This window comes from Sander lucioperca, chromosome 5, assembly GCF_008315115.2.
Source record: "Sander lucioperca isolate FBNREF2018 chromosome 5, SLUC_FBN_1.2, whole genome shotgun sequence".
Classification (NCBI taxonomy): Eukaryota; Metazoa; Chordata; class Actinopteri; order Perciformes; family Percidae; genus Sander; species Sander lucioperca.
The window spans coordinates 19,591,963-19,607,157 of NC_050177.1; the positions used below are offsets into that span (position 1 = coordinate 19,591,963).

At 41.9% G+C, this 15,195-nt stretch overlaps 1 protein-coding gene across 12 annotated transcripts in view; it reads right to left on the reverse strand.

The window, feature by feature from the left end:
* Positions 1-1,929: 1,929 nt before the first annotated feature.
* Positions 1,930-15,195, reverse strand: part of tenm4 (teneurin transmembrane protein 4) — a 196,252-nt gene continuing 182,986 nt past the window's right edge. For all 12 annotated transcript variants that reach the window (XM_036001173.1, XM_036001170.1, XM_036001169.1 and 9 more), the window contains 3 exons: positions 13,229-14,843; positions 9,720-9,862; positions 1,930-4,943 (listed from right to left, as the gene is read on the reverse strand). In XM_036001173.1, coding sequence (XP_035857066.1) covers positions 4,185-4,943; positions 9,720-9,862; positions 13,229-14,843 — 2,517 coding nt within the window. In that variant the 3' untranslated portion in view covers positions 1,930-4,184. The remainder of the gene's footprint in view (positions 4,944-9,719; positions 9,863-13,228; positions 14,844-15,195) is intronic.

The window sequence follows — 15,195 nt, forward strand, 5'->3', positions numbered from 1 at the left end:
AGGCATGTGGGGCTCGAGGCTGTCTCAAGGAAAGACGAGAGCCACCTATTGAAATTTACTTTGCAAAAAAACTGGTGTAGTCAAACTGACTAAAGCAAATATTAGGGAGTGATCGTCACACAAAGAGATCAGCGGTATATTCCTCTCACACTGATGCAGAGTGGAGAAGAACAAATGAGAGTACTGTCTGCTAAGGTAAAACAGGCCAGCCGGCTTTCTTCTGGCCACGGAGCTCAGCTCTGCCTGCAGTGAGTGTAAATGTCCCAGGCTCCCTTGCCGCCACCACATACTGGCAGCTAACTCCCGAGCCACCCCGCCTGCTAACAGGATTAGCCCCTGAGCTCCACTTGTTTCAACAAAGTTATCAAGTTTAAAAACACACAGTCTCCTGGTAGCTTTTGTATCACCAAAGGACTGGTCCTCAACTATGACAGGTTAATTAATAGTCAAGTTTTGCACAGAATCCCTTGAGGCTTCCCTGTCTTATGACAGTGAAAAAAAACATTTGCTGTAGAGATGATTTTATTAATAGTCTGCATTTTATGTGCTCGTGATCCAGCCACATGTTCACTCCATGTGAGAATCTAATAGATTTGAGGTCTTAACGGGTGGTAGCGCATGTTTAACTAAATAACGGCACATGGTGCATTACATTAACATATTGCATCATATTAGCCTTATTAACGTCTTATGAAATGTGCTGTAAGGTGAGAATTAACGTTTGTATAATATACTAGAGGTGCAGATGAACAGTAAAACATGTCTGCAATTTCTAAGATGTGTAATATTAAAGGGGAACTTTGTTTTTTCAACCTGGATGGGAACAACCATCTTTGAAACTGGTCCAGTGTTAAGCAAGCCAGTCGACAGCGGCGAAACAAGCTGCTGTTGTATCTGCCAACATTATGGAAAGGATCTCTACAGAGGTCGACCTTTTTGTTAAAGAGTAAGATTCTTTTAGTTTAACATGGAACAGGCCCAAAATTGCATCCAAACCCACCAGACTCCATTTAAATAGTACAGTAACAGTAATTTTATCGCTTTAAAACACACTTCATTCAATATCAAAAGCTGTCTTGGTTCATCTTTTCACTGTTCCAACAATCACCTCTCTGGTTTGGTTGAAATAAACCCTCACCCATTTACATGTGAAAATATGCTGGCTCTATACACGCTATAAGTATTGTTTATTTAAATGGAGTCTGGTGAGTGGCGATTTCAGGGCTGTTTCTGGTTAAACAAAAAGGACCTTACTCTTTAACAAAAAGTTCTCGCTCTTTTGGGTTAGGGTACTTTCCATAATGTAGTCAGACACTTACCCCGCATTTCCACCAACTGCGGAATGGCTGCGGATCCGCTCCGTGCTCCACCATCCTTCTATACCCACCAGGTCCGGATTTGTTGCGGAACGGCTGCGGCCATGACTGAAGGGGGTAAGCTTCTCCTCACAACGCGAACCTCCTATGGCGCCATTTTGATGCTACCAAGCCATCACTTCCCGTTAGCATCCCATTGACTCCCATTCATTTTGGCGCCACTTTGACAGCGAATAACTTTACATCTGAAGCGTTTAAAGACTCTATTTGTCCATTGTTTATTTCTAAAGAAACACGACAATGTATAAAATGCTCCATTACCTTGTACCTCACGTTATGGCTCCGTAGCAGACGTTTTTGTAAAAATAGGCTAACGATTGTGTCAGGAACCTAATGACTCCGCAGTCATTCCGGAGCGGATCCGCAGCCGTTCCGCAGTTGGTGGAAATTGCGGGTTAGACTAACAACCTTGTCACTTGGGACACCAATGCATGGGAAAATTACCCTTTAAAATCTACACAATATATCTCACGTCTCCGTTTGAGATGAAGCAAACCAAAATATGTTTCTGTATTATATAGAATATACAGTATATAAAACAAAACACCAAAAATAAACACAAAATATTCCCTTTATTTTTTTTCTACCTTATGACTACACAGGGTTACTGATGTAGCTCTAAGAGGTATCTACATTTGCATTTCATTTACAGCTTACTTGGATGTCTTTATATTTACATGGTCAGAGAGAAGCGCTAAAAACACAGTGTTGAGAACAAACCAAAACTCAAAATGAGTCCAAAACTTTAGAAAAAGATACAGTCTTCTGACGCAACAGTTCTCAGTGCAATATTCCACAATGCAAATATCCTTCATTCATATATTGTTGAACATACATGTTTTTTGGAGACAAAACATCACTGAATCAACCAGCAGCAGAAACAAAAAATAACCGTGTGCTGTTTGCTCTATCATTTGTACAGATTGAGACACTTCCTCACTCATGCTCCCACCAGCCCTACACACACAAACAAGTTCATATTTAGATGGAAAGAAATGATAAGAAAGTCAAGAGTGTGCAGTGGCTTGGCATAGTTCAAAAAGTACCAGGAGTCAAATCAATGTCATCATTTCCGAAATAGTCTTGATTCCTCTCGAGTTTTCCCATAATGACATTGTCGAATGAGCAGAATTGTCCTTTGCAGTCTCCACTGAGGAAGACACGGACATATGGGAGCTAGAATGTGTCCATGTGGGTTATTTCCAAGGTTGGCTTGTATAGACAACCTTTAGTCTGTAAACGGCAACTAGTACATCTGCAGGTCTAATGCCTTTCAGTCAGCCATGGGACCAAGCGATCCCTATTCCGGAGAATGAAAGCACTTTCGATGCTGACCTGCAGGCAGCCCTTAGGGCAAAGGCAATTTGTATCTTTCATCTCACCCACAACACAATGCAGAGCCTATCTATCTCTGCAGCCAATATGTTAATGTTGTATATATCACTGATGAGATTGGGTTTTATAACCATCTTTGTACTCTCACTTTTGAAAAATAGTCTCATCCCAAGCTGTTTGTGATTGGACACTGTGGTGAGGAATACTGACTTAACCTCATTGATAAACAAACACAGGCTTTCATCTGCAATTGAGATCCGTAAAATGAAGTCGGTCTAATGAAAAACACAGTAATTGATTTAACTAAACCACCTTTCATAGTTTATTCCATGTGTTGAAACACCCTTAAGTATTGTTCAAGTACAACAATTAACAATAAAAGGGACAATAGTTCACATTTCTTTTAAATTCACATTTGTTTTACTGTTAATTCATATAGCTATTTATAAAACAAAACTAAAATGTAATTCCAAACCATTCCTGTAAAATACCTTTTGTTTAATACAGACATTAATTCCACAGTATTTTTCTTACAGGATTGGCTCTTCACTATTTTCATAATCGAGTTGTTTGACCACAGTCAAATAAAAGGGAGCAGATAACAATTCAATGTTTTCCTTTTTTTTTTTTTTTTCCTTGGAAAATAAATTCCAGTTAAAAAATAAAATGCACACAAAATAAAAAATAAAAGTGACCACATACCCCTGTTGTTGGCTTAACCATACAATTTAAGCTTGATTAAGCAGTTTTGCTAATTTTATAGTTCATAAAGAAGGCCGTCAACATGCACAGTCAGGGTGCACTGAAGCCTTCCAGGCTAAAACCACAGATGAGCATCAATCCCCTTCTTAAAAAAAATCACAAGACATCACACAAATGAAGGTGCTTTGACAAGTTCAGCTGGGGTTTTGATGAAGGTCTCTACCGCCAACAGAAATCTCTCTCATTATTTATGGATGACTGGGGGGCTATGAGGGTTTCAAGTATAAAAAAGAAGTGATTAAAAGAGAAGGAATCTCCTTGGCTGAGGCGCAGAAAAAGGCAGAATGGAGCAAGCTTGTGAATAACAATCTGCAAGTCTGGCAGCTTAGTGAGCCAGTGAACATAATGCATTACCAATACTCCTCTTGGATTTCTTTGAACAGAATCATCAACAGGAAAGAGGAAATGTAGTCACAAAAATAAGTCGCAGACATCGCAAATTTTCATCCTCTAGCAGCCGCACTTGGAGGGCAAAGACTGTTAAAGAATCTTCAAAAGGAGAAGGGCAATCGTCAATTAATACAGTGCAACCATGTTTTTTTTTCTTTTTCTATTTTTACAGTATATTAAAAACCAAGTTGAGCACAGTCAAAGAAAAAAAAGAAAAAAAAAAAAAAAAATGAAAGAAAAGTGGTCATGTACACAACTGTCTTTGGCAAGAAGTCCCATGTCCTACATGTGAGTCTGTCACTCCAGAGCCTCGTGTTCATGTCACCTGCGGCCCATTTCGCTCTGTCTCATGAAATGAATGTTGTTGACACTGTCTGCCAGCTCAGGGTACTGGTCCACTGAAACCACGTAGTATCCCTCGTAGCCCTGCACCTTACCTGAGCCCAGCAGCTGCTGCTTCTCTCCTTCAGTCCAGCTGCGTGAGCCCTCCTCTCCGTCCCTCAGTCTCTGGCGCTCCCGGGCCCAAGCCTGGGCGACAGATCTCTGCCGGGCCAGCTCCAACACACGAGCTTTCTCCTCATCCACACTGCTGCCGTAACGCGTATTCAAACACAGCGCGCCGAATTGGAGCTGGATGTCAGTAATGCGCCTAGTCCTGCCATTGAGAACAGTGTTAACCTGAGACACCGTCACATTGACGCCGGTCTCTAGCGTGCGCCGGCCCACCGTCATGCCAATGAGGGACAGGTCTCCCTCCACTGAGCCCAATTTGACAAAGTAGTGGGTGTCCATTCCAGCGATCGTGAAGTGGAGGGCTTCAAGGTAGAATGCGTCGTTCAGCACCGCAGCCATGCGCCGCCCGTCCTCATTGGCTAAGCTGATGATGTCGGTGCTGATGCGACCGTCTCGGATAGCAAATTTCACCCCCTTGCCGAAGATGGAGCCGCCGGAGGCAAAGATCTTCTTGTCCTCAGTCTGAGGACATCCGGCACTTTTGGCTCTGTAGATTTGGCCAAAGCGCTCCAGCTTCACAAAGGCCTTCAGCTGCCTCTGAACTTCACACTGAACGCCCAGCAAAGACTGCAAAACAAAGACAATGCTGTTTAGTCACACAGCCCCCGCAGCATCTACATGGACAGTTAAATATATACAGTATTTTGTTATAAAGTTTTATATAGTTTGCTCTCTGAGCAAGAAATGGATTTAAAAAATATCGCTCAATCGTTTTCTTGAAGACATTCATTTACCCAAACCTCTGATTACCTCACACCTTGGCTTAACCTTAATTCTAGACTGCATGCGGAAGAGTCACTGTCGTCTTCACAATTTCCTCACATAAAATTGCATAAATTTCCCGCATATTCCATTGCATTTTTTAAGAAAACGTGCCGCATAATCAAGGATTTTTGCCCGCAACAATCACAAAAAAACTCTGCCACTCTTGCCACACCGGTGACTTCAGGGAAGCAGGAAGATTTTAGCAGGCTACCGCTAAGCTAATGTTACCCTGTGTCTTTAGCTGCATGCTAAGGAGCCGGTAAGCTACGCATTACCCAATCCTGCTTTTGATATTGAAGTCTCATTTTGATTTAAAATCGTGACACCCGACCCTACTACATATAGTATAGGCCATTCTTTTTTATGTTACATGTTTATGAGACCATTTGCGGAATGTTTTAATTGTGTAATTAATGTGATCAACAACAAAAAAAGGATGATCTGAGTCTAACATACGCTGTAAAACCTGCAGGAAAACAATAAAACAAAACCAAAAGTCTATAAGCATCCAATGCTAAAAAACTGAGTTTCTTAAGAACTAGTTTATCAAAGTTTAACCAAACATTATTTCGTGGAGGTCTTTTGCCATAGTCTGGAGTTAGAACACCAATGGTGTCATCATACATACATTACATTGAAAGGTGTAACAATAAAAGCTTAAGGGTGGTAAAGAAAATTGATAAAATATCTTTAGTATTAGTAAATAGTATTATGTACTGTATATAAATAATGATGCAATTGCCTCACATCCATTATCAATGGCAAACAACAAATCCATGATGCTTTGAAGCTGTGAATCTCGCACACATAGTCAAGGTAGAGGCAGAGGTGTTTGTCAGCAAATGGAAATCTCTCTGATCATTTGTGACAGGCATGATATTTCGAAAAAGGGTGAAATTACAGTCTTCTGACAGCCATGCTGTGCCAAATATATATATATATATATATATCATTCCTTAAGGGATCAAAGCTTTGTATAGATACCACATTCCTTTGAGCCAAAATTAATACTTTGTCCTAATACTATTTGACAAGAGACACTCCTCGGGAAGAAAGAGAGACGTTAAAATGAGGAGAGTGATATGAAATGGAATCTGGCTAACACACAGCAGTGAGACAGTTGCCTCAACGCATCTGAGCAGCAACAAAAAGGCTCTCAAACACTGTACCTTCCTGCCATCGCCCAAGATAAGAGGCTGTGAGCATCCCGAGGAGCCAACCACTCACATCCAAAGTCCTCCTGACAGTTTCTAATTCTGTCTCTCTGTTAGAGGGCAGCTACAGACTGGGGGATTGGGTGGGGCTGAGGAGAGTGGAGCAGGCAGTGACCGCCATATCTGCCCGCTCTTTGACATGACACCACATCAGATACTGCATGAAGAGGAAACATATGAGGAGGACAGCTTTGCTGTTGGGCCCCTCAGGAGAGATGGCCTGCGGGGACACTTCACACCATGCCACTCCATGTTTGTTCACCGTGCCAACAGTGTGACCTGGTCAGCTGTCCCGGGGGGGGGGGCAATGTCCTCCACTTTACTAAAACAGCCTCCTGGGACACTCCCAGAGAGGCATCATTCACATAGTATGGAGTGCAATCAGCCTCCAGCACAACCCAGAATGAGAGATCAAGCCTAGTGCAGCACAAACCTCATCTGTCCGGCCCCTCACGGCATTTTTCAATCTGTGTGCGGATTCAGCAGCATGGCGAAATAGGGGCTTAAATGAAAAGAGATAGAAAGGCAGGCGTGCTCCTGTATGACATAAAATAAAATGCCAAGTGTACAGGATATATACGTGTAGTTTTAAAGCTATATTCATGCTTCAAAGAACCCTTCATTTAATGACGCTGGTCTGGCCATCTGCAGTGAGGATCAACATAGCATTTACCAGCTCAGAGCACCATTTTTGAAGCAGGAATTCTAGATAAGAATATCATGCCTCGGCTCATGCACAGACGTGGACTAATTATCTCAATCTTTCCATACATATTATTTACAGTATATACTCCAGAGTCGTGCTGAAGGAAGAGCTCCCTCACAAACATGAGTAAAACCTTAAAAACTAGGCTAACGTTGCTATTTAAAGCATCAGTTACATGATTTTTTTTTTAAAGATATTCCAGTCTATCATGGGTTTAACTTGAATATATAGATGAAAGGCTGGGTTTGTAGATGTAAAAATAGCTTTTCATTATTACTCAAATGGACCTACTTCTATTGAGTGCTTCTGTGTGAAGCAAACACAAGACTCATTTAATTTTAGCGTAATAGAAGTCCTATCAAGAGTGCTTCCAAAGATTGATGAGGACTGGTGGTAAATAAAAAGTAAGCAACCTGTCATCTTGGCTTTCTGTGGTGGGGTTACCCTCTCTGAAATGATGATGATGACTTTTATTTTCTCTCTGACCATCATACAGAGAGTAATTTCCTTCGCAATTAAACTTAAGTCATTTTGAAAAAAAGGTTAAAATTGCCTTTTGATAAATGGTTTCCTGGCATTTGAAAATGTTGATTGAATTGTGAGGTCTGAGGGGACGATGGATTTAGTCAGAATTGCAATTGTGTGTCTGAAAAAAGTGTGTTGCATTTATTATTTTTAATCTACACCAGGGACGGACTGTCTGTGCGTTCGGGAAAAGTCCAGAATGGCCGTCCAACCGACAGCCTTAATAGGAATCAAAAGTGAAATATGACATTGACAAAATATTAAATAGGTTATTCAATGCTAATTCTTTAACACAAAGCAAAACATATTATAGCATCAATAATAGCTAATAACCTATCTTTAAAATCATTTGTTTATTCAGGTTGAAGATAGTTGCAGCACAAAAGATGACAGGGAGAGTGCAGGGAAGTGCCAGGATGTCCCAGGATGCTCTACATCACAATATTTCAAACGACCCAAGTCAAAAAATTGTTCCAGGCTGTGGACTGCTTACCACCCTCAGCAAAAGCCTAAAAACCTGTTTTTAGATTAGATGTTTTATAATTACAAGTTTGTGTAATTTAGGGTTTCTGTAGCCAGTGACATTTCATTATTTATATTTTATTTTCAATGCAGATGTAATGGCATTGTACATTTTTGGTTTTTATTTGAAGGCCGAGGCTTCATTAATAAACACAACCCCAATTATCATCATTGGTTTTGAGATGTTACTTGCTGTGAATATCTTGTCTGATAGACTATATTGTGGCATAGTATCAGGACATCCTGGCTAGTGACTGTTGCGCACGCCTAGGGGCGAATGGCCGGATGATGGGCCTATTTGGGAGGAAGTCCAGGGCTGTTTTTTAGCCCCAGTCCGTCCCTGCTACACACTGACACTATTCCATCATATCTACTCTCAAACATTTGAAATGGAAAGATCTTCGTTGTCTTTGGATTCAATTACACGTTTCCCCTGTTGCAGCTCCTTTGTAGATTGGTACCTTGGGTGAGTTCAGAGATTCTCAGTGGGGTGTCAGGCATGAGCAGCAAGCAAGAGTCAGCCCCAGAAGGCTTTGACAGTAACCCTCCATAAGTGGACAATGTTAGATGTAGACATAACTGGGATTCCTACTGTTATGGTTTTACACTTCATGTATGACCTGTAAAATACCAGTGTGGATTCACAGGTGTTGTATTTCATGTGTCATTGACCACGGTATGCTAGAATGCTAGAGCAACACTGAGATTCCTTTCATTACTTTAAATGTATATAAAGCACATTAGCACATGTATTCACATGCTATTTTTGTAGACACACACTTGACAAAAAATAGTAATAAATAAAAAATAATGCGGGCTATACTGACACTAAAATTAGATGCATTTATTTTTAAAGTCACACGCAGCAAAAATGAAATTCTTGAGGCTATTAAATGGAAAACATACCGTACATGTTTTTGCTTTTTATGTTTTCTTTTAAATGCTTTAAATTAAATAGTAGATAGTATTACAGCACTGTATTCTCTGTTTTTTATGCCCAGTTGGTGTGCCTGTTTATTATGGTTGGTTGGCCAGATCAGAAGTCACAGATTTAGATAACTTTGTATTGTATCATCCCAGCAGTTTTTCGGTTATATTTATATTTTTTTTAAATCCACTGCAGCCAGAGTGTCACTCAACATGAGTCTGGCCTCCTGATGGGTGGCATTCACTCGTCTGGCTGTAACCAAACCCCAGACAACAGTGGCCTCTTTAATAATTCAGCGGAGTTGGAGGCAACTTAAAAGGGCTGATAAACGCGGGAATTAGAGCATGTCTACTACTTCTCAGACCTTGGCTAACGGTGTAAGACTGAGATGAAATCAATGGCCGGTGGTGGAGGGAATGGAGAGTGCATTTCCCTAATGGCAGGACAATTACAAGAGATGTTTAGCCTGACCCCATTCCCCAGGATGAGGACTCGGGGCAGGGACCCAGCTCACTGGGCTGTGTTTTGGCCTGATAGCTGGCAGCTCCTCTGGGACTGTGGCTACGCAGAGCATGTCTATTTGCTAATGATGCTGGAAAAGGAGGTTGAGCAGAGTTGAAAAGGTGATCGGTGTTGAGGTGAATGGGACATGGGAGATGGATAGGCGAGAGTGACAGGTTTACCTTAGTGCTATCCCACTCCTGCGTCTTGATCTGGGTGCTGACTAACTCGTAGGATGGCTCCATGGCCTCGGTGCTGGGTTTGCGATAGCCAGGGATGACGTTGTACAGCTGGAAGCCGAAGGTCACCAACCAGCTGTTCACATCTGCAGGGGAGGGATCAAAACAGTGAAATAGTGATTTACAGTAACACTTTATAATACCCATCATTAATAAAGGGTAAATTGATGGTTAATTGAACTTTAGTTAATAGTTATTCTATTGTTTAACAAACAATACATGATGATTTATAATGTTTACTAATTATGGATTTTATAAAAATGCAACTAGTTAATGATCAATAAGTGGTTTATAAATCATCAAGTAACATAAATTGGGCCCCATCAAATCTTTTTAAAATAAGTATATTATTATAAATCTATAAAAGAGATGATTGTGCAATGATAATATCTATCAAAATAATGTTTATAGATGTTTTACAGATTATTTATTAACCATTAGTCTATATCCATGACGTTCCACTTCCGGGATTGCTCCGGTGCCGCCGGAAATTCTGCCGGATGTCCCTCTTTTTCGGCCGGATGTCCGTTGCCTTCCGCTTTCTTTGTGTTGTAATTCTAAACTCCGGTGGATTTCTGAGGACTATGGTTAACTGGTCCTCAGATCTCTGCAGGGTAAATCCAGACAGCTAGCTAGACTATCTGTCCAATCTGAGTTTTCTGTTGCACGACTAAAACAACCTTTTGAACGTACACATGTTCCACCAAAACAAGTTCCTTCCTGAGGCTATTTTGCAGAGGCACCGTGGCCCCGTCCGGTGCTTAGCGCCTCCCAAGACGATTGTGATTGGTTTAAAGAAATGCCAATAAACCAGAGCATGTTTCTCTCCCATCCGCAAAATTTCTTTTTTGCAGGGTGGTAGGGGAAGACTCATGAATATTCATTAGGGAACTCATCCCTAAATGGCTAGTACTCGTTGCCTGCTCTGGTTGGGTTGGTTAGGTTTAGGCAAGAGGAGTGGGATTGGTTATGGTTAGGGTAAGAATGTCAGGGCGAGCCAATCAGGGATGAGTCTTCCCCTACCAGCCTGCAACAAAAAAAAAAGTGCATCCCGGAATGCTATGTGGACTAGCCTGGCAGACTAATTAACCATTAACAGGGTATTATAATCATCAGTTGCAACTTTATATTAGCCATCCAAATTAAGTTTATTGACGGTTTACGAACGTTTTTTTTTTTTTAAAGATTATTTTTTTGGGGCATTTTAGGCCTTTAATTTCACAAGACAGCTGGAGACATGAAAGGGGAGAGAGAGGGGGGATGACATGCAGCAAAGGGCCGCAGGTCGGAGTCGAACCCACGGCCACTGCATCGAGGAGTAATCCTCTATATATGTGCACCTGCTCTACCACCTGAGCTAACCTGGCCACTACAAACGGCTTCTTAATGATTTACAAATCATTTGTTAATCATTAACAAATACTTAATATAATATATAAAATGTTATGATGTGTGCAACAATAAAATGTTAAAACAACATAGATTGTAGTGTTATTATTAATCAGTTGACATTATTAATTATCATTTCATTGTTTGTTAACAGTTAAAAAAAATATGAACTAAAGTTTAATTAACTATAAATGTACCATTTATTTGTAAGTGTTAACTGATTCACGAATGCTGTCATCTCCATAGACATGTCATTTCTGGCTCCAGAGAAACCATAATAAAAAAAAAACGCTAGGAATTGACTCAATTTTAACAGTTGCCATTCTGTGGTCAAGTGGCTGTCTCCTTGAAATACTCATCACTCGGTCTGAGCACTTGATTTGTTTGTGAGAGTGGACAGGCTATAATAAACACTTGAGATGGTGACAATGATTCATGTCCACTCCTGCAGGTGCCACACTAATGACACACAGCTGGATCCCAGAAAAGCCAAGTGGCATCTGAGAGTGTCTGCTGTGCTGATAATTATATACTGTAATTTCAAAGCAGCTCAGACTTCAACATGAGATATTTTGAAGGCTCAGCGGGTTCTTCGGCAATACTTGTTTTTTTTTTCTAATGAGATGCTGAGGAAAGTGACGTGTCTGGGCTTCAAATCCATGCAATCACGATAATGTGGTTCATCTAATAGCAGCCACCAGCGCTGCGGTTAAAGGTGCTGCTGCCATCTCCTGTGATAAGTTGTCATTAATTCTGAATATCACGGAGAACATGACTCGAAGCAAAGCCTGTTAAATCTGAGCCATTTGTTTCTTGGCCCTTTTAATGTGTTTGTTATGGACAGTGGAATCATCGCTGTGACACTTGGGGGGCAAGTTTGTCACAGATTGGCACTGCCACATTGTGGCACCTGACAAAGCTTTTTTTAAATAAGAATTTGTTTGAGGACAATGAAAGGAGCCTGATAATTTAGTGAAAGGAATGGAAATGTCAGTGCCATCAATCACACTTGAGGCAGACCCACTACAGTATATCTAACAGACTGCTTAGCATTCAAATGCCAGTCAGCCCCTAATGGTGGACTGTGAAGCTGAACGCCTTTCTGTTTGGCAGGCGGCTAAATGGCTTTGTTGCACAGAAAGAAGTAGAGGCCTAGTTTCCACCTGGACAGTATTGTAAATTAAAGGATAAATGGTATAAAATGAATTATTTGATAGCCACCACAAAATGAATTATTTGATAGCCACCACACAAATTATCAAGTAAATACAATGCAGAATGAACATAGAGAATTAAATCTCCCATTTGTGAATGAGATCCTGGCTTAGGCCGATTGTTATAACCACAGAGTATTCACTGAGTATCCTTAACAATGTTGTTTTCCTTCCAGCCAAAGAGACGTTGATACAACCGGCCCTGGCTAAGGTTTGTATGGCTCCATTGTGCTCGCCTTCTCCACTGGGGTGCTTTCACTGCCATTTTACCTCCTCCTTACCACAAAGCTTTCCAAAATGATGTGCTATTTCTGGGAAGGGACCTGAGTGTTCAACAACAGAGGGGGCTTTGCCATACAGCATGGTTCCCTTTGAGCACTTTCAAAACGGGGCACACGCACAAATACGTACGTGCGCACAAACACGCGCGCATGCACACAAACATGCACGCCAGAGCAGAAAAACATCCTTAGTGTCCCTGTGAGGAAGCTCTTAAAATCCTCTCTAACACACTGCTTTTCAATTTAATTTTGGCACTGTCTGTTCTTTCATTTGGGGCTTGTTGTTTAGAATAAAAATAGACCAAATTGGACAAATAAACCTGAAATAAGTATTGTTTGTTAAACTGCAAGCAATAACAGTTTTACGCTTGCAGAGGATGACAGCTGTGGATTTAGAAGTTCCTATGGATTTTTTGGAAACTTTATAACAAGTTAACTTTTTTGCCATGACTCTGGGCTACCACTGGAATCCAATCCTCTGTTAAGGAGGGTTAGGGGGATATTTGTGGAGTTTTCATTAAAAAAAAACTCATCTCTGCAAAACATAAGTCTGTTAAAGTGAACTTACCGGTCATGTAGCACTTTATCTCCTCGTTGTTGCTGAGAGGATTGTTATTCTTGAACATGTACAAGTTGAACGGCACAATGTGGTTGCTGTTGAGACGTTTCCAGACATCATGGTTAGGCGTTGTCCAGCGGCCGGCAAGGACATCGTAGTCCCGTCTTCCCATGTGGACCAGTCTACTGAGAGGCTCGTATAGGCCTCCTTGGTAGCCGATGACGAGCTGGAAGCTGGGGTTGGTGTCAAGGTAAACCTCTCCGAACGCCGTATGGAGCACCTGCTTGATCATGAGGCCGGAGCCACTGAACACAGCCAGAGGGGTGCCTATGTTATCGCAGGCCACATAAAACTCATCCCCGCTGCTTAGCTCCATGGCGAACAAGTGTCCCTGTAAGTCATAGTACAGTGACGCAATCTCAGAACTGGAGTGATTGTACATGTGGGTGACCCGAGTGGGGCTGGATAAGTCAGCATAGAAGAACTGCAGGTGGTGGCCCGTGCTGCTTCTGCTGGACACCCTCCTGCCCAGGCCGTCATACCGGTATTTGATGTTCCAACCGCTAACTCTGTTGTACACCTTAACCAGCAGGCCCGCCGAGTTGTACTCAAAGTAGTCGTTCCCTCGCTGCTTGAGGAAACCGTCCTCATCCATTCTGTACTGGGCATCTCCCAAGCGGGTGATGCGGTCTCTGATATCATAGCGGAGTGGCGTGAGGCGCGCGCTGTTTCCAGGGCTGAGGAGGTGCAAGTTACCGTTCAGGTCGTAGTTGTACCTCCACAGAGGCTTGTCGTTGATGGAGACCACCTGGAGTTGACCGTCGGCGTCGTACTCGTATGTATAGCGGGTGGTGTTGGCGTAAGGACCAACCTTTAGCTCCTTGGCCACCACTCTTCCCATGTTGTCATACTGCACCATCATCCAGTACATGAGCGAGCGAAAGATCTCATACTGGACCTCCTTCACCCGGCCATAAGCGTCAAAGTGTTTGGTGTGGGTCATCACGGCTGTGGTGATGATTTGATTTATGTCGTAATAGATGACACCAAATTTGCCAAACTGCTCAGTTTTGCCCGACACGTCATCGTAGCGATACAAGTCGATTGGCAGCGGCGTTTCGTTGATGACAGCCTGCATGCTGGTGACGCGGAAACTGTTGTCATAGACGTAGTCAAATCTGGCGTTGACCATGCCCTCTTCACTGAATCTGAAAATCTGTCTGTCAATCAGCGGGCCGATCTGACGGTAGCGAATGGTGCAGGTAAAGCCCTCACTCTGTAGGTTGACGGTCTTCAGCATGCCTGCCACTTCATCGTAGGAGAAACCGATGCGCGTGGTGTCATAGAGGATCTCCAGCAGCTTGGCAAGCTTGCCGTATTTGTAGATGACCCTGCGGCCTGTGCCCAGGTAGGTGGTCTGCAGCAAGTGGCCCTCCTCACTGTAGTCCTGGAGAACTGAAGCATTACCTTCAGGGGGCTGGTAGGTGTTCCTGTAGTAGCCAATGGAGTGGGACGTCTCTAGGGTCTGCCGTGCCACGTTGGGCATGGTGACCGAGGATAGACGGTCGTTTTTGTCAAATTCAAAGATATACTGCCTCTGGCTGTAGAGCAGCAGTACCATGGACTGTAAAGAGAGGAGAAAGCAATCAGATTATTCTTAGAGTAATTTAAATACAGTAAAAGATTCATTATATTTGCTTTTTGGATAAACACAATATCACAAAATAAGACAAGATTCAAACTAAAATAGGATATGATTTAAAATATAGCCATTAATCTATGTCTAGCATCAGTAATTACAATTACATAAACATTTACGAATATAAAAATGATATATAAAATATAAAAACAAAAACGTTACTTTGAATCTATTCCTTTACATTATATTGTGTACTTACACTACACTAAGTGTAGGTTGGGAATGTACAAGACACTGGGCTGGTATACCACAAAAGCACAAGCAAAATGTCAATAGC